Source organism: Oxyura jamaicensis, chromosome 4, assembly GCF_011077185.1.
Source record: "Oxyura jamaicensis isolate SHBP4307 breed ruddy duck chromosome 4, BPBGC_Ojam_1.0, whole genome shotgun sequence".
In the NCBI taxonomy this organism is placed as follows: Eukaryota; Metazoa; Chordata; class Aves; order Anseriformes; family Anatidae; genus Oxyura; species Oxyura jamaicensis.
Window position 1 is genome coordinate 19,982,854 of NC_048896.1, and position 20,013 is coordinate 20,002,866.

At 35.0% G+C, this 20,013-nt stretch overlaps 1 protein-coding gene across 4 annotated transcripts in view; it reads left to right on the forward strand.

Moving 5' to 3' along the window:
• The window catches only part of THOC2 (THO complex 2), a 53,566-nt gene that overhangs the window by 30,471 nt on the left and 3,082 nt on the right, over positions 1 to 20,013 (forward strand). Inside the window, exons 17-36 of one of the 4 annotated variants that reach the window (XM_035323790.1) lie at positions 22 to 115; positions 583 to 663; positions 952 to 1,048; positions 2,869 to 2,986; positions 3,784 to 3,963; positions 4,528 to 4,692; positions 5,043 to 5,318; positions 6,264 to 6,405; positions 8,297 to 8,454; positions 9,822 to 9,950; positions 10,463 to 10,594; positions 10,675 to 10,859; positions 11,596 to 11,780; positions 12,047 to 12,149; positions 12,487 to 12,923; positions 13,778 to 13,836; positions 15,320 to 15,355; positions 18,826 to 18,963; positions 19,309 to 19,378; positions 19,455 to 19,612. In XM_035323790.1, coding sequence (XP_035179681.1) covers positions 22 to 115; positions 583 to 663; positions 952 to 1,048; positions 2,869 to 2,986; positions 3,784 to 3,963; positions 4,528 to 4,692; positions 5,043 to 5,318; positions 6,264 to 6,405; positions 8,297 to 8,454; positions 9,822 to 9,950; positions 10,463 to 10,594; positions 10,675 to 10,859; positions 11,596 to 11,780; positions 12,047 to 12,149; positions 12,487 to 12,923; positions 13,778 to 13,836; positions 15,320 to 15,355; positions 18,826 to 18,963; positions 19,309 to 19,378; positions 19,455 to 19,612 — 2,943 coding nt within the window. Of the gene's footprint in view, positions 1 to 21; positions 116 to 582; positions 664 to 951; positions 1,049 to 2,868; positions 2,987 to 3,783; positions 3,964 to 4,527; positions 4,693 to 5,042; positions 5,319 to 6,263; positions 6,406 to 8,296; positions 8,455 to 9,821; positions 9,951 to 10,462; positions 10,595 to 10,674; positions 10,860 to 11,595; positions 11,781 to 12,046; positions 12,150 to 12,486; positions 12,924 to 13,777; positions 14,660 to 15,319; positions 15,356 to 18,825; positions 18,964 to 19,308; positions 19,379 to 19,454; positions 19,613 to 20,013 lie in introns of those variants that run through there. The other 3 variants (XR_004750144.1, XR_004750146.1, XR_004750145.1) reach the window with 3 other exon arrangements.

A 20,013-nucleotide genomic window follows, 5' to 3' on the forward strand; every position in this document is an offset into this window, starting at 1 on the left:
ATGTCTTTTTCTAACTTTCAGATTTTATCACAAATACAAAAATACGATAACTTAATAACCCCAGTTGTTGATTCACTGAAATACCTCACTTCACTGAATTACGATGTCTTGGCATGTATCCTTTTATGTAAATTAATTCACCTGGTACTGATATAGTTGCAGTTGTAGATGCATTAAATCTCTTCTTTGTCAGTAAATACTGTTTGGTTGCTGCTTTTTGCTGGAAATTTTAGTGAAGTTTTGGAATACCTTTTTACACTTAAGAGTTACAGAATACTCTCTACTTGCTCTTCACTACTTTCATACTATGAAAATTATACTTTATTTTGAAGTTGACTTACTATTTTGCACTGTTCTTGAAGGCATAGCAAACCTGTAAATAGTGGGTTAAAGATTTTAGGTTACCTTTTTCATGTTTTTGTTTTTCAATATCATAACAATATGTTAGTGGATCCCGTGTATCATGCTTGCTGTACTTGTATATCATATTCATACATTACAAATTGTGGAGCTGGAAAAAATGCCTGTATAGCTCTTGTTTTGACAAAAGGAGGAAAAACATTCTCTTTAACTCCATTAAAGACTGTATCATTGAAGCACTGGCAAATCCCGAGAAGGAGAGAATGAAACATGATGACACTACTATTTCAAGCTGGCTTCAGAGTTAGTATTTTTATTTTATTACATTAATATTTAATACTTCACTGTCACTATGATCTGCCATGCTATTGATCATTGTGATCAATCTTTCACTTGGATCTGCCAGCTATTTTTTTGAACAGAAAGCTGGCAAGTTTAATCAGTGGAAAAATATTTTTCTTTGTATTACAAAAAAAAGTACATTGCTGATGTTCTATGTGTATTTGTTTAATACTTATTTGATATATAAATATGCACACACACATATATATAATGAGATTCATTCCCAGCTTCTGCTTCTCTTTGCTTTAGGTCTGGCTAGCTTTTGTGGTGCTGTTTTCAGAAAATACCCAATTGAACTTGCTGGTCTACTTCAATATGTAGCCAACCAACTGAAAGCTGGGAAAAGGCAAGTCTTGCACAACTGATTTTCATAAACTCCATTTTCACAATGTCTTTCTTGGATGTTTCTTCTGCTGATATATGACACTCAATTAGTAGTTACTCTAGTAATGGTAACGCTCCATTTATATTACCAGAAATGTTAAGAAATTTAAATAGAAAAAAAGAATAATACATTTGCTGGATTTTTCCTGTAATTGTATAGCTGTGCTGTGTTACTATTTGAAGCACTAGTCTTTCATCCGTAACTTATTTTAATAGTTTTCTTGCCTAACCAGGCAAAAAAAGCCCTCCTGGTCTTCAATACTGTTGTAGAAATTGTTGTACATTATTTTATTAAAAAAAAGGAGGGAAAAACCAAAACCAACTGTGATCTAGAAGGATGTGATTGTTCAAACTTCAGATTTTTCTTTCCTGTAACATCTTATCTGTAGGGATCTTTTAAGATTTTTATAGTGTTTTAAATACTTTGATTTATGTAATGACTGTTGAATTGCTTCTTGGTACATCAATATTAATCGCTCAAATTTTTTTTAAGGTTTGCAATTTGAGTCTTCCTTGATGTTCTTCTGTCTTTCTGCCATCATCACTTAGTATTACTGCTTCCTTATTAAATTAATTTTAATTGATTATTTCTAATTGCATAGGTGAATGTTGACTTGTATTCTATTAGGAATCCCCATATGCTTACTGAAAGACAGTAGGAGATAATGCAGCATGTTATTTTAGGGTATTTATATTGAGAACTCTAGTTTTTTCCCTTCCCTGCAAAGTAGATGCTCTGTCTCATGTGCTCCCCTGTCCCCAATTTGTTTTGTATTCTGATGGTGATACAATCACATTGAGCTACAGAAGGAGGGTAAGTAGTATTTCTTGTCTTTATCAAGACTTACATATTAAGACTAAGTATTTAGAAAAAACCACAAACCCAGAATATTAAAAAAATACATTATATTAGTCCTTCTGATGTTAGAAATAAAATAGTGACCAGTTCCATAGGTCTGCAGTATTCAAGTGTTTGGATTAGAGTATGTGCTGGTATTGCACAGTTCCTAAACAGAAAACATATTTTTGCTTGTTTCTCCAGCTATAAACAATATAAATTATTTAAATGCACAACTTTGTTTTGGAGTGCATGGGTCAACACACTTTTTTCTAAGTAGGTCACAAATTTCGGAAGATAATGAAAAATATTGCTTATTTAAATGATTCTAATATGCCTTAACTGTGCTTCTGTCGAGGATTAGTCATCGCCCTTTGAATTCATAGCATGGAATGAAGCCTACTTGCTGGAGGGCATAATTATTGGAGTATTTTGTACTTTCTTGTGTTTCAAGTATCAATGTTTTCTGTGTTCCACATCAGCTCTGTTGACTAATTGTGCCAGTAAATTTCAAAACCCATGTACTGTTGTAGAAATTTGAAAAAGAAAAAAAAAATCTGAATTCCATGTTCACAGTAGGTGAAATGATATATATACAGTATGAAGCATGTAAAACAACAAAAGAGAACAATACATTTTTGAGTAATTTGTTGATACTTAAAGCTAATAGGACTACACTTAATATTTTCAAAAACAGTGTCATCTGTTTTTCTTAAGGGACTGTAAAATCCAGCTCTTGAATGCTTGTGCTGCTTTGAAATAACTTTTAACCCGCAATAGAAAAATCTTTGTGTACTCATTATGCTCTTTTTCCCCACAAAAAAACAATTAAGATGTCATTTGGTTTAATGTGCATCATATTGTTGCTTTCTACTGTGTATTGAATGTCACAGCTACCATTTCTTAAGCAAATTTTCTTGTTTTTACTCCACTTCTCTGTGCAGCTTTGATTTGCTTATTTTAAAAGAGGTAGTACAAAAAATGGCAGGGATAGAAATTACAGAAGAAATGACGATGGAGCAATTGGAAGCCATGACTGGTGGAGAACAACTAAAAGCTGAGGTGTGTTCATGTTAGGTTTAATTAATAATAGCTGTTGCTTGTTAATGGTGCTCCTGAAGACTCTTGATTCATGACCTCTGGCAGCATAGCTGAGAAAGGTGTTGCTGCTTTTGTCTGAGACCTTCCTACTCCATTGAGCTTACAGACCTTGCAGATAGGCAGCCAAGATAAAGTATGCATGAGCCTTAGTTGCTGTGCTTCACAGCATCCCTGTATTAATGAAAGCAGCCTTCATTATTTGCTGTTACAAGACAGACTGCAAATTAAAGCAGCCAGTGAGCTTGTATGTTGTGCAGTCCTGCTGTTTTAGCCCAGTTCTGAGTGTGGCAACTCCCTGTTGAGTGGAGTAATATCTTAAGCCATCTTAATGGTTCAAGCTGTTGCAGCCTCAGCTTCAAAGATGTAGCTGAATCTGACCTAGACTCAACTCCCTAGGCAGATGAATGTCTAGAATAAGAAATTCTGAAGTTTCTGAACTGAATAATAGCTGTATTGAATCATAGAAGAGGCTTAGACCTAGGTCTGCAATGATCTGCTCGAAGATGCTGTGTCATGATGCCCACAACGAGAAGTGGCATTTACTGTGTAGAAAACTAACAGCATGCAAGACAAGTTTTTCTGATTCTAATATTATATGCATAGCAACACAGGATCCAGAGAGAAATTTTTATTGACACACAGGAAACTGTATCAATGTTAATTCACCAGTATTTCCACGATCAGAAGCATGTATGGTTTAAATTTGTAATTCACTGTTTCCAAATTTAGGCAACTTTTTTTTTTCCTGTACTGGGCAGGGTGGATACTTTGGTCAAATCAGGAATACAAAAAAATCCTCTCAGAGATTGAAAGACGCATTATTGGACCATGACCTTGCCCTTCCACTGTGCCTGCTTATGGCTCAGCAGAGAAATGGTGTGATCTTTCAAGAGGGAGGGGAAAAACATCTGAAGCTGGTGGGAAAACTGTATGACCAGGTAAGATAAAGACATTTTTAAGACTTTTCTTTGGTAACCTCTGTGTCAGCATTTGGTATCAGCACAATATATAAGAATTTTCAAAATTTGCAGTGATCTCATCATTATGGCACACTGATGTCAACATAATGTAGACTTAATTTTTGAGTGAAAGATTTGAAGTGTCCTTTGTCATAAAAAAGTAAGGACTTATATTTTAAAGTAGGTTATAGTGTTTTTCTGATCTTATTTTGTTAGAGGGATTCTTCTCTTTTTAAGAATCAGACTGATTGCTGCCTTAGGCAGTGGGAATTAGTTTCAGTCTGGTAGAACAGAACGCTCGTACAGATCTGCTGACTCTTGTAAAGCTTTCCTTTAGGTGTAGAAAGTTGAATCAGCATTGTGTTAGAAGTATGTAGAATGGAAGATTAAGCAGTTCTTCCCCTATGAGAGATTTCTTGGTGTAATATGTGGTGTTAAGCCTTGGAAAAGAAGAAGCAACCAAAAAAGCAAACAGACTTCCAAGACCTCCCTAGATTCATTTTCGAACAAAATAAAATTGTTCTCTTTGTATCTTTTATGTAGTGCCATGACACCCTGGTACAATTTGGTGGGTTTCTAGCATCCAATCTAAGCACAGAGGATTACATTAAGCGAGTGCCTTCAATTGACGTTCTCTGTAATGAATTTCACACACCTCATGACGCTGCGTTTTTCCTCTCGAGACCTATGTATGCACACCATATTTCAGTAAGTAGAAGGCTTTTTAATTTGTCCGCTGTTAGAGAGGCTATTCTACATTTTATTACTATATGTGTTAGGTTCCTGTGAAAGTTTGTTTGCTAAATAAAAAATGCAGAAGCCTTATGAGGAATTATTTCTATAAGAATAAATGAGCTGAAATATAGTAGCATGAAATATAGTAGCATCATTGAAGGATGATAAATCCATTAAAGGTTCAGTATGATATTCTGCAGTTCTTTATGTACATAAATAAAATCTCTTACGTAAATCTTCCATACATAGAAGAGCTTTTGTGAAGTTGAATTATTTTTGTGTACAGAGATTACAAATGTTTACCTTTTTGTTTCTATCCACAGTCCAAGTATGATGAACTAAAAAAAGCTGAAAAGGGAAATAAACAGCAGCACAAGGTTCACAAATATATTACAGCATGTGAGCTGGTAATGGCACCTGTTCATGATGCTGTGATCTCTCTGCACCATCCCAAGGTCTGGGATGATATCAGTCCTCAGTTCTATGCTACATTCTGGTCTTTGACAATGTATGACCTTGCTGTCCCACATAGTAGCTACGATAGAGAAGTCAATAAACTTAAAGTCCAGATGAAAGCCATAGATGACAATCAGGAAATGGTATGTTTATACATTTTTATGCTTGTTTAACCTTGAAGTTTTTTTTCATGAAATGTTGTTTAAGACTTTTTTAATGACTAATCCCATATATAAACAAAGAGCAACCGTCTGTTTACTGATACTGTTTCAAACTAGTACTATTCAAAATGGCATTCTGAAGACATGATTATTCCACTTTGGGTTGTACTGGATATTAGTTTTTGTAGCAAATACAGAATTAAAAGTTATATAAATAAATGTTTTTGCATGTGTCAGTGCTAAGGAAGAGAGTGCTATTTGCTTGTGATGATACCGTTATTGATTGTCTGCCAGCAGGGACAAAACTTTTCATGGAACTGCAAGTTATGCATGCACATTATAATTTTTGTTCTAAATTTTACCTTCTTCCATGGAGTAAGGTAGATTGCATGGAGGTGTGTGGGCTTTTTTTTAAGATAATAATCTCTGAAAAATCAACTACTGATTTGCAGTAAATGACAGGATATTGAGGTACCATATTGAGTTAAATCATTTAACTGCTCTTTCACCTATTTTATGTAAATAGATTTTTATGTTAAGCTAACCAAAGTTTAAACTTAATTCTGAGTAAGTTGGTTCATTCCGAGAGCTTTGTCACCTCACTCACCATTCTGATTTCTCAGACATCTAATTTGACTCTTCCATACAATTTCCATTTTAAAAAAACATCAGTGACTCCACTAAGTGAAAATTACTGGAAAAATTAGTCTTCTAAGAACAATTATTGACACCTGTGTATATAGTTTAGTTGATCACTGTTGTCATTAGCTATCCAGTGTTCATAAATAAAATCAGGTCGTTATTAGAGCAGAACATTACTTAGTGAAACAGAATGCTTTTCACATTTTTTAGCACTATCAGGCATGTCAGTGTTCTGTCTATAGCAAATGTTAGTATAAATTAAATGAGTTTATTGATGTTTTATAGCCTCCAAATAAAAAGAAAAAAGAAAAAGAACGTTGCACAGCTCTTCAAGACAAGCTCCTTGAAGAGGAGAAGAAGCAGTTGGAGCATGTGCAAAGGGTTCTACAGAGACTGAAACTGGAGAAGGATAACTGGCTTCTGGCAAGTGAGTGTGTGTGGGGGGACATATGACACATTCTGGATATTTTTGTAGTCAGCACTGCCCCTAGAACTGAAAGCTTACCTTGCACTAGTACTCTAAATGTTGATTTTTAAAACTTGATCTCTCTCTTTATGTTGAGGTCTGCCAGCAAGATAAACTTTTAGTTAGAATGGAGTATCTTTGTCTTTTCAAATGCTGAGTAGTTGCATTTTAGGGAGATGTTGTATTTCTTGCAACATCAAGAAGTTCTTTAATTTTGCGGTGACTTGGAAAATAAGAGCTTGACTGACTAGGTGTGATGGTATAGCTACAAGATGGTTTACAGGTCAGTTTCTGCAGGTAGAATTCTACAAATGTAGTTGTTGTGTTGCAGGGAATAGGAATGTAAACTCCCAATGATTAATTTGACTTAACCAATTTTGAGTGCTATGTTTAAGAACCATGTGTCAGTATTTGGCCAACAATATATACCCTATTTTGATGACAAGATCAATATTGTGTCAGTCTAACAGCAACATCAGGTAAAACACCACCTGAATGTTTCATAAGGAGGCAGAACAAACTTCTTTGTCTGAGAGAGCTTCAGTAATGTTTCTTACAGATGAGGAAATTACTAGTATGGTTAACCCAAAATGTTTTCTGGTCAGTTTCCTTCTCTGGAGGAACTTTTTATTTTGAAGTGGAAATAGTTGTCTGTCTGTCCCAAGGAGCCTAACATAATCCAGTGGAAAAGCGTTTTATTGTCTAACTCGTGCCAGATACACTGAAGAGATTTAATAAAGAACCATTGACAGTTAAATCAAGAGAGATTCTTCTCTATAAATATTTAATGTAGTGGTACAGAGAACTAATCAGCTACATAAAATTGCTAGCTGAAAAATTACTACCTGACTGCGGCTTGGTCTAGAGTTGACTGCTACATTTGTCAATTTAAGGAAGTGCTCAAAAGCGAGTGGAAAATTGCACATTTAGATATGATGTGTGTATATATAAACAGGTGCTCTTAACGCCAATGACTTTTGGGAGGGTGGATGTATGCCTTATTGTTGGCTCTTGAGTGCTCAAGCTTCAGCTGCAAGTTGTTTTTTTCTGGGATTAAGTGTGAGGATAGATACCTTTTTCAGTAGTTTCCATGTTGTCTGTACTTGTATTATATGAGGAAATTGAACAATACATACGCTGTAGTATTATTTTTCTTATTGACATTTGAAATTGTTTTTGTTTCAAGACTGACTTGTGTAGACACTTCTGATAGAGTGGTTACATCACTAACAGATTAATTTTGGCAGAATAACTAGACTTCATTAGTTCTAACAATTGAACTAGCTATTCTGCTTTGGCTGCTTGCTTAACTTGCACTTCGATTAAAACTTACAGCTCATAGAACAATCAATTGTGACTTGTGATTTTTATTGAAAAAGCATCAAAGGTACTAAAATTTAATAAAATCAACTTTCTTTTAGTTCAGTAAAAGCTGATGGTTCTTTTTGAACAAGCTTTATTCTATGAGCACCACAGAATTGAAGCAAGTAATTTCTAGTTGTTACAACTTTGGTGATCTGCAGCCTGTGCAGAATCCCAGCATAGTGACATCAGTTGCCCTTACAAAGATCATGACTATTCTTCCTCTGAAGGCATTCTTTTGCAGTCTTCAATCTTCCATATGTTTATTTTCAGGAGATCTGCTCTAACAGCCTTTCTACCCTTTCACATGTTCATCAACCTGTTAAAACTTACTTTTTTTTTTCCTGAGTAGTGTCGAAGATGTAGTTATTTGTAGAATACAACTTGAAGAATATGGATGTGCAATACTGAATTTATTGGGAAGAACAGTTATGCTAATCCATTAATCTACTGTTTTTCTTCCTTTTTCTCAATTTCTTTATTTTTGAAGAGTCTACCAAAAATGAGACTATCACAAAATTTTTGCAGTTATGTATATTTCCTCGCTGCATTTTTTCGGCAATCGATGCAGTTTATTGTGCTCACTTTGTAGAACTGGTGCATCAGCAGAAAACACCCAACTTCTCCACACTTCTCTGCTATGACAGAGTGAGTAGCTAGAGCTTTGTGTGTGTGTATGTGTATATATACTTAATTTTTGTTGTAAGTATGAAAGATTAGGATCCCACCTGCCTCCCAATAGATCTCAACAAAACCTTTACTTAAATTTAATTCCAAAATCTATGTGATAATCAAAAGTTTATCTTTGTGCTTCTAATTCTACAAACAAAGCTTTACTAGGGCTTCAGAAGATTATTTTCAGTAAATTTTGTTTCTGGTTTATCCTAACGAATCTAGACTTCCAGTGCAAAGTCATTAGTCAAACAGGTTGCATACATTTTGCAGCCTTGCAGTTTTCTATGGCCTTGTTGAACCTTCCTGTTTCAACTCTGTGGCCATACTGTTGCAACTTTAAGCTTACCTCAGCAAGTAGCATCCTTAAGACCCTTCTGACCTGACCCTGGTGACAGACATGGGAGTAATTTGTATCACTGCTGAGACATGGGAACACAATGCCATAGGGAGCACTTCTGATAGCTGCAGTAGCCTGATTCTCTGGGTCAAGCAGGGTGCTTGGAGGAGGTATTTGTTCAGACTTTTTTCACAGTTCATGTAGCCATTCTTTTTCTCTTGCGGAGAAAAGAAGTGGTGAATGTAAATGGGGTAATCTTGCAGGATGCATTCAGCTCCAACGGTACCAGCTGACTTTACTGCTTGTGGATATCAGAACATTTCTGGCACTTTCTGCTGTTAAGAACCCAGATAATTAAGCTAGTGCATCATCTGTGTGGTTACAACAGATTGGACTATGAGCTTTGATTAAGAGGATTTCTATGGGGCTGTATAATAAGAGACCGAAGATATATTTTTTTTACATGAGCATTCAATTAAAAATTCTGTTTTCCTTTGAGATGAGACGAAGTTGGGATCAGCTCTGATTTCATGGGTACAAAAGAGCATTCTTATTTAAATATTCTGCTTGTGTTCTGTGTGTTTGTTTTTGTCTGTTCAACTCAATTAACAGTTTGAAACCAACACAGTTACAAATCAGTGAAGACGCACTTTACATGTGGAAAACTGTATCAGTAGCAGATGTATGCAGAGCTTAAACTCCGGGCTAAGTGTAAAGGTCTAATAATTAGTTAAAATCTTGGGGGGGGGGGGGAAATGAGAATATTTGATAAGCTTCTGTAGGCAAACCTACCTTTTAATTTCTCTGAGCAGAACGTGGTTTGGTTCAAAAAAATAGCCATGGTTTCCAGATATTTCTGTAATATTTCTGTAATTTGACCTCCTTTATATTTAGGAAAAAATTTAACAGTGGATTAAATGAGAGGAATGTGAAACTTTTGATGGTTCTTACTCCTCTGTAATTCAGCAAAGTCAAAGTAATTTTTCATTGCTACTATTTGCAGGTTTTCTCTGATATTATATATACAGTAGCAAGTTGCACTGAAAATGAAGCTAGTAGATATGGCAGGTTTTTATGCTGTATGCTGGAGACTGTGACTAGATGGCACAGTGACAGAGTCATATATGAAAAGGTACGTAAAGTTACTAAAACACTTTCACTTGTGAAAAGAGTTATGTAACAACCACTTCTATAATTTGGCCCAATAAAAATGGATTTAGTGAAATCATTAACTCACTTTAAAAGCATTGTATTTGAACAAAACAAATGTATTCTGATGGCCTCATGTAAGAACAGTTTCTGTAATTAATGTCACTAAGCTATTTTTGTATACTGTCAAAAGTAAAGTTCCAACTTTCTCATAGCCTGTCTTGAAGATAAAAATTTAGGTAGCATATGGAAGCGCTCATAATACTTCTTAGAAAAGCTAGTTAAATTGCAAATAACTCTTTCCCTTGCCTACAAGTAAGGCTTCAACATAAATAAGCTTTTTTAAAAAAAGTATGCAAGTCTTGTAAAGTTTGTTCATGTCTTTACTAGAATCAATAATCAAGTACTCCAGTTATATTAACCTTTGCAGAGTTCCTGTTTTTATGCTTACTGGAAAAAATACATTTTTAATTTTTGTCTCTTGTGTGCATGCAGGAATGTGGCAACTATCCAGGCTTCCTAACCATATTACGGGCAACTGGATTTGATGGTGGAAATAAAGCTGATCAATTGGATTATGAGAATTTTAGACATGTGGTACACAAATGGCACTATAAGTTAACTAAGGTAAATAAGAATGCTGAAAAATCTCATGTTTTTTGGAAGTTTTAATAAAAAATATTGATTAGATTTAATTTGTCTTCTAGGCTTCTGTACACTGCCTTGAAACAGGTGAATATACGCATATCAGAAACATCCTGATTGTGCTGACCAAAATCCTCCCATGGTATCCAAAAGTGTTGAACCTGGGCCAAGCCTTGGAAAGAAGAGTACATAAGATATGTCAGGAAGAGAAAGAGAAGAGACCTGATCTATATGCATTGGCTATGGGGTAACAACACCTTACTTTAAGAAAGTGGTTAAAAGTGGATCATGAAGGCTTCTAAAGACTTGGAACTGTTACAGTCCTAACACATTTGATTTTTACCTTATCACAGAAGATTTCGCTATCCTGCATCTCAGGGCTGGCAGTGTGAATGAAAACTCTTATTTCGTGCTGGATGATCACTAATTTCCTTTACAAGACTCTAGTAAAACACGTTTAATTGTAAAGATTTCCACTCATAAGAGCATAGTTTAATTGTAGAGAAATAATATAGCAGCAAGTAGATATAAGGGAGAGTAAAATGAAGAAAGCCAAGGGCTATTGTTGCAAAACTGCATAGATTTGGGAAATTGATACAGTTTGAAAGTGTTAAAATGCTTAATGATGGTTTTCATCTTTCTGTGACGAATGCAGAATCAACCATGGATGCTTGAGGGACAATTCAGGTTGCCCTTCCAGAGTTGTCAGTAGGCCATTTTTTTGTATGTTTGACAGCTGTGTGTGTACATATGTGGTGGTGGTAGCAGCAAAGAGGGCTTGGAGGTAGGGCTTCTGTTTTGTGAGGGTTTTTCATTCCTTTATTTTTATTTTTTTGAGCTGATCGATAAAGGGGGAAGAAACTGCATATCAGTTGGGAAAAACTGTGAAAAATAACAGACGAACTGTTAGATTAACTCCTCATTTAAAATTCAACCATATTTTGCTTTGTTTGTGCATATTTAACAATCTGTGTGACTTGCAGCTATTCTGGGCAGCTGAAAAGTAGGAAGCCTTTCATGATACCTGAAAATGAATTCCACCACAAAGACCCACCTGCCAGGAATGCTGTAGCTGCAACAGTACAAAATGGGCCAGGTGGTGCTGGGATGCCTACATCTCTCACAATAAACACAGCTAAACTGGAGGAAAGCACTGCTGAAGAGACTGGTAAACAAACTTGACTTTTAGTAGAATTCTTTTGATGTTTGCAAGCCTATTCTCTCAAAACTTGGCTTTTTAAAATGAAAGATATTTGTGTGATGCTAAATAGGGTCAACGTGTGTACTTTGGTTTGGTTGGTTTTGCGGGGAAGTTTTTGCATTTAATTACCTATTTTGGCTACTAGCTACATGGTTTTTGCATTAATATGCTTAGATACTTGTTTTATTCAGTGAGACGTATATTGTTGAAATAAAATTTTTCTCTTCAAATAGAAAAACTAAAGGAGAAGTCTCAGGGTGCTGTGAAAGTTATTAATAAAGCTGTCAACACTACACCGAAGGTGACAACAAGCAATGGAAACAGTGCTTCTAATAGGTGAGAAATCCAATCCTTGATATTATCTGTTGTCTTTAAACTCACAAACCTTTTCTTTCATGTACCATTTAACTTGTTTCCATTTCTTCAAAGTTTAATAAATAAGATTTCTGCCAAAATATGTAGCTGTCCTGAGCTGACGCAATTGTTAAATGCATTCAATTTTAGTTTAATAAGGATGGATAAAGTAGTACACTTCCATGATGATTTTGTAATAGTCATAAAATAATGTGACTGACTGCTTTGGGAGGTTCTATCAAATCATCAGGAGTAAAAGCTGATGACAAAATAAAAGCTGTTTTATGTGTACTAATTACTCTCTTTATTTTTGATGCAGCAAAATTATTAAGGAGAAAGATGATAAAGAAAAAAGTGGGAAGGAAAAAGATAAAGAAAAAAAAGAAAAGATTCCAGCTGCCACTCCAGAGATGAAAACACTTGGGAAGGATGGGAAAGACAAACCTAAGGAAGAACGGGTGAACAAAGAAGATAAAGCAAGAGAGATCAAGGAGAAAACACCAAAATCTGACAAGGAGAAGGAAAAAGCCAAGAAAGAAGAAAAAGCTTCAAAGGAAGAAAAATCCAAGACAGTTGTTACCACTGTCGAGTCAAAGTCAGCTGCAGAAAAGGAGAGAGAAAAGGAGCCACCCAGAGAAAAAGATGTAGCCAAGGATATGAAATCAAAGGAAATTGCTAAAGGCGGAGAAAAGATTCCAGTAGCTGGGTCCTTGAAGTCTCCTGTTCCCCGATCAGAAACATCAGAATGTGAGAGGGGTAAGTCTGTTTGTATAACTTCTCTCATTTTCTAGAACAGTAGGGACGTGTCTTTGGAAAGTCACTGAAAGCCAACACCTCACACCTATCACAGTGAGAGAAAGTGCTAGCTATTATATAGCCATGCTAGCAATGACTTGTAGACATCTTTAGCGCCTGAAGTACCTATTCAGGATATTTCCAAAGTGAGAACTGCATGAATGTGTGAAGTTTGTCTTCAGTGACTGCTGATTCTCATTAAGCTTATCAGTTTATAAATGTTTTGTACTGACATTCACAATATTTTTGGTATAATTCTAAATGGTCTTTTATTAAAATGTATCTTATAACTATGACCTTAGAAGTCTTCCATATATCCTGAAGAGTGTACTCAGGGTTTGATCTTAACTTTTGAACTGAAAAAAAGGGATCTAGAAGGTTTCCCTCCTTAAGAAGGACTCAGTAAGCTTTATTGGTTCTTTCATATATTAAGGATTAATAAGATAAATGTTGGTATTCTAAGTTCCTCCTAAACGGAGGCTGATGTTGAGTTTTACAATTGTATTGCTTTAGGCAAACCAAGTAAAGGAGGACTGGAATGCATTCTATTTTGCTCAACTCTTCAGATACAAATTTACATGAAATCGAAAGCTTGAAATAAGCATAATTTTGTGGCAGTTTCTTCACATTTAACTTGTCCTGCAAACTTACATAACGAGGTCAAGGCATGCTGGTATCTCTAGATAGCTTAAGAAAAAACTCTATGCAGTTGAAAAGCTTGAATTCTAACTTAGATTTTGGTACTTCAGAGAGTTGTATTATTAGTCATCTCCTTTTAAATATGTTTTAATAATACTGTTCTCTTCTTTTCTCAGAACAAAAACGCCGCAAAGTTGATACCCATTCTTCTCCATCACATTCCTCAACAGTAAAGGTTAGTATAGCCTGAGGAAGGCAGCACCCATGTTAGGCTCACAAGTTTGGGATGCCAATATCCGACTTCCTTCAAGTTTTGTGCCAAGTATACACTGGAGCCAATGGAGGTTTTATATTGCATTAGAAAATGCATTCCTTTTCTTTATTGGCGGACTGTCTTTTTTCTATTAAAGTATATTTTTAATTAACCAAAGTAAAGCTTCAAGGACCTAGCACAAATTTTGTAAATAGTGTTTGGAAATGGCAAGAGAATTTTTACACAGAAGTGCCTCATTGTTTTAAGCAGTCAGTTTTTTTGGAGTGCAATGGTAGCTACAAGCAAATGAGTCTTTGCAGCAGAATGGAGCATATTTTTCTGCACTTCTATTGAAGAATCTATAGCACTGAAGATTCCTGGATGATACGGGATGTATGATACCTCTGAATTCATCAGGCTTCTTGATGAGCATCTTACCGCTATGTGCCTTCTAAGGAGGAGTCTTGAAAGGAGTTCCATTTTAAAGTCTCCTTGGTGATCAGTTCTCCTGTAGTTGTGTATAATCAGTGAGCATGCAGCTTCTGTTGTACCTTCCCTTCGAGGTTTGTTTATTTCCAATGGGTTCCCACCATGTTGAGCCCTGCGGTACGATAAAACCAGATGTGGCAACCAGGCCTACTACCCAGCAAAGAGAAACCCCAAGCATTCAAGCGCAGCACAATACCTTGGGCGTAGCCTACTCGAAGACTCAGGGTAGCCATTCCTTGCTCCATATTTGTTTTATTTCTAAACCATCTATGTTCATGGAATCTTTGAATTTGCAGTACATTGAACATTTAAAACTGTAAGTTACTAATACTTCATCGAGAGCACTGTGATGGATTATGTGGGCTTTTAAATTTCACCATCTTACCAACTTTAGAACAAGCTTTTCTTTTTTTCCCCTGAAGAGTACATCTTTTTCAATGTAAGATTTACTTAAAAGATTTAGGCTAATTTTGGAGATCTCAAGTTGCTTTTATTAATTTTGAGGAAGCAGGTGACAGTGATAACTACTCAAAATGTAATTAAAAAGCTTTTCTTGCCTATTTTTATAAATGGCAATGTAAAGTTGTTCTAGAATAACTTCTGTCACATTTAACTGAATGTGGAGAAGATGCAGGTTAAAAACCTTTTAAGCGAATTTCAACTGTTCAGCAGTATTTAGAATTAAGACTATATTTTGTCTTGGTGGGAGAGTGGTTTTTCAGTGTTTTATGAAGAATTAGGTATAAATACATTTTGTAGTTTATATAAGAATTGGGTCTAGAGAATAGATATGTCTTCTTCCTTTTTAAGAAAATATTTTAGTTCCTACATTCATTTGGTGTGAAGTATTAACATGAGATTTATTCCAGAAGGAGTAGCTGTTTTTTGTTTCAAGGGTACGACCATGCTTCCCAAAGTTCCTCTGGTTTCTGAAAACTATTCCAGCTTACGTGTCATCTCCATTCATTTTCTACAGGACAACCTCAACGAACTCAAGGATTCTTCAGCAAAGGTTTGAATCTTTTAGACACCACCAAAGTTTACTTTCATGTTTTGTTGCAGAGAAAACAACCTTGATATTGGGGCAAACCACATCAGAAAACTCAAATTTCGCTACTGTAAATAGTAGCATAGTAGTGGAGGGAATTTTTTCCAGTTTGCTATGTAGAACTTCTGTACAGGAGAGAAGGAGAGTTGTTGAGTGAAAGCAACATTAAGAAAAGTCCTTGAATTTAACATTCTCTCAATATTTCTAAGAGATTTTATTTCATAGCTGACAACTTCTTCAGTTTTAGCCTGTAGAAAGGAATAAAAAAGAAGCACAACTGTCTTTTGGCTTCACTTACTTCCAAACAAGTAAGCAAGATTACTCATCTGAATAGTCAGTTAAAACTGCCAAACAAAAATGTTGGCTATTTGGATATTCTGAACAGAACAAACATCTTTTCTGGTCCTCATTGATACTTGTACATTTATAGAAACCTCCCAATGATTAAGCCTTTTATTTATCCCAAGAGGTAATAGAATAGTTAGAATAGTATTTCTTTATCTGTATTAAAAAATCAGTTACTTTAAAACAAAAAAATATTTGAGAATTATATGTGGAATAACAGTACTCTTTTCCCCTTGCTACTGTTATGTTTTAATACTGTATTTCTAAGCATCATAGGCAGCCTCTTAAATGATCATAGTATCTGTTTGCTTCCTGTAAACACACTTCAGATTTGAAAGCTTATGGGAACCTGTACTAAAAATGCTTTCAAGATCTGAATGACGCTTTAGAGTATTAAATTTTTAGGCAGATTCTGCAACTATTGTGTTGCTTTTATTTTAAACCTTAACCACTTACATAGTGACAGTAACAAATACTGTGAACTTGCTAATATATTAAGATAGCTTTCTGCTGCTTCTTTTGAACATGTTTAATACATGTCAAATTTTATCTGGCTAATGGTTGGAAATGGATCAAGTCGTCTTCCATAGTTGCTGTTAAGATTTTAGCTTATGAAGTCAGCATCAGTATGTAAATAGCACAAATACTTACCAGTTGGAAAACGTTGAACACTTGAACTTTCTGGATAACGTATAGGTTTATCTAGAATTACGTGTATTTACTTAATATGTGATTCTAGATAATTTGAAATTTAAAAATGTGATGGATTTATCAGTTCTGTTCTGTATTATACACTGCACTAATGTTTTAGTTGTAGCTCCCTTTTGTGAAACGAAGTGTTCAGAGCACCTTGTATGTTTTAATTTAAAATAGCTCTGATTTTTATAACCAATACTTACTAGCTTTTAAAAATTGAATCTTCCCAGTGCCATCTGTACCTGTTTATGTAGGGAGTCCACGTAGGAGGCATCCTTTCTTTTTTAGACTTAAAGTGATGAAATGATAGTGTCTATAGATTAAATATACCATTGTATATTTAAGATTTTAAAATTAGAAAACATTTGTCTTGAACTCACACTTCTTGACTATGTTCCCTGTATGTGGTGTAAGACAAGTGTTCTTTACTGCCATGTACATGTCTGGGGGAAAGGACGTGATATTCAGAAGCCTGTAAGATTTCCGAGTTCAGCTTCCACTGAGAGTTAGTAGAAGTCAAGTGCTTTTATGTACTTACAGGCTTTCTTTATTCCTATCTTTGCCTGACTTTTTTGGGGGCAGACCATTAAAATGTTGTCTTACATTGCAGGTTATAAAATAAATGCTGCCAGACTTGAGTTAGGCTTGTGTTATTCTTGTTTTGGCCTTTGCCCAAGTTATACAACATATGGCAGTGCCCCAGATTTGATGTAGTTTCAGCTAACGGCATTTCTAGAAGCAAGCTGATAAAGCTTGACAAGCCAAATCTATGTTTTTCTTGTAAGGAGAGGTGGAGGGAGTAAAATTTTCCAAAACTCTGCATTGGAACAGTAGAAGAGCAGTGCAATCTGACCTAAACAGCCATGTGAATCTAAGAAGCAGAACAGGAGGAAAGAGGAGTGTTTACTTGCTCACATTGAAAGTATCTGTGGTAGATAACTAAATGGGGCTGCTTAGAAAAAAATGTATTTGCCAAGTCATGTTAAAAGGTGACAGCAGACAAGGGAGCAAGGATAAATTAGTGGAATAAACATGGTGGGGAGGTGACAGAAAAAAAAAAAGTTGTGTGAGGGGAAAGAACAGAGAGAAGGGAATACTGAAGGCTCAGTCACTGGCATAGGAAGGTGATAACACTGCAGTAAGTGATAGAAGGAAAAGGGATGTAACATTGTTGGTGTGCTTTTTACCAAAACTTAGGGTTACTGGTCTGAAGCTACTCATTTTATCAGAACTGTAGAAGGACAGGATAAACTTAAAAGAATCCAATTATTTGAAAGTGTTTTGGTTAGTTCTAATGGATTCTAGATTGTTCTAAACTAATCTTGTGCGTGCTTCTCTTGCTTCTCTTTCTGGTGTACTTATAAGAAAAAATTATAGAACATTTTAACACTTTTTTCAAATAAAATTAATAACTTATGGGATGGGGGTAATATTAAAGTATATCAATTTAAACCAGTGTGTTGATGTAACTTCAATTTGGAAAATACCAAAAAGTTATTTTTCAGCTAAAATGTGCTCTTATGTGTTATTTTATTAACAGTATTTCTTGGCTATGATTAAAAATACAATTGTACTTAAAAACATGAAATGGTTACTGTAATGCATTGATATTTATATAATGTGTGCTACCTTATGTATATATACAGTAGCACTTACAGCTTGCCAAGTGTTCTACTGATGCTACTGTGCTTCTTTTTAAAGATGGTACTGTGATTTTTACTCTTCTCTCTGTCCCCCCGATTACCTCACTAAGTTAATGTTACCATTAATGTTAGTAGTTTCACAAAGCTGAATATTTGTATATTTTACAGTTTGTTAAAATTGGTTGGAAGAGAGTGCAGTAACAATCTAGAACACATTACAGAGCTAACACAAATAATTTTGTGTTCAGCTGCTTTTATCATTGGAAGTTTAAGGTGGAGTTTTGTATTACTTTAGCTGAAAAACTTATTATTCAAAGTTGTCGTAAATACTTTGTGGTTTAAGTTTATTCTTGAAAAATGAATTAGAACCTGTCTAAGAAACTGACTCCATTCATTCATTCCAGGCAGAATTGCAAGTGCTAAGTCAGTCCATGAATCTGCATATCCTGTATCAGTAGTACTGCTGATTTGTTTTGATGTATCAAACAATACTGGTAAACAACTTTGTGTCTATTTAATGTGTTCCAGTTAAGTGAAAGGTTTCTTGAATTTTCAGTGCTGAGAAAACAAAGCTGTAAATTAAATTATATATGACTAGTTTGAAAGGGTCTTCAATCACTTTTCTAATCTAAGTATTAATATTAAGTTTTGCTCTTTGAGCTAGATCTGTTATGTTAGAGTAAGACTCTTTATTCCTATGCATCTAGGAATATATATTAATATTTGGTGATATTGCCTTAATTTTAACAGCACTACATTAACCACACTACTCCAACATTGTCCAAGAGTAAAGAGAGAGAAGTGGACAAGAAAGATTTGGACAAATCAAGGGAAAGATCCAGAGAGAGAGAGAAGAAAGAGGAAAAGGAAAGGAAAGACCGAAAAAGGGTTGGTGAAACTTCTATGAACTAGTATAGAAAAAGTTGGTATATACTTGGAAAGCTTATTTATTTGGAGTTCTTGCAGTAATAACTGGTGGTATAGCCTGTGCAAGTAGAAGTGATCCATTTTAGGGTTGTTCTCTTTTGTTCCATTACATTTTCAAAGGTTGGTTTAGAGTAATGCATTCAAAACTTTTTCCCTTCAAACCGATCTCAAGGTAGCTTAAACAAGCTGGAGTAACTCCATTACATTTTAAGTATTCAAAAAATAGTACTTCAAAATAACACTATTAGCAGATGCCTACTTTAGGAGTATGTATTAATCTACTAATACATGTGTATTTGGTGCCAGGATCATTCAAACAGCGACCGAGAGGTACCACAGGATTCAACTAAACGACGCAAAGAGGAAAATGGGACAAGTACGTATTTTGTTTTGTGTTTGTATGTGTGTTAAGCTTTTATTTGTTGTGAATTAATTTTTTTTGTTGTTTCTAGCTGGATCTTCAAAACATAGCAAAAGTGAAAGTCCTTCTGATTCTCCTCGCTCAAATGAAAAAGAGAAGGAGAAGAGCAAATCAAAATCTTCAGGAAAGGAAAAAGGTGATTCAATCAAAGCAGAAAAGATGGAGAAGAGCTCCTCTGGTAGCAAAAAGGTAAAATAAGCCACTATCATTTAGTTTATTTGGTTGTTGTTGTTGACTTGTTTGATTTGGGATTTTTTGTTCTTTCTTTGTTGGTTTTGATGGAATAAGTTCATTCTTTTTATTCCATTATAATGCTGTTTTATGGACTAATAAAATAATTGTAAATATGTAGGAAAATGCTTCTGGAATTTCTGGCGCCTTTTGGCTCTAAATATTTCAGCAGTCACTCCTGCTAGGATAAATTAGGGGAATAGTTCTTGGCAGTACCCAGGAAAATTCAGAAATTGGTAGAGTATCCAAAACTTAGTGTATTTGCAGACTGGTTTAATGAGCAACTATGTAAAAGCAAGTCTCATTTAAATATGAACTAGTTCGTTTGTATTCGTGTTGTCAAGTACGTGTGTTAAGGC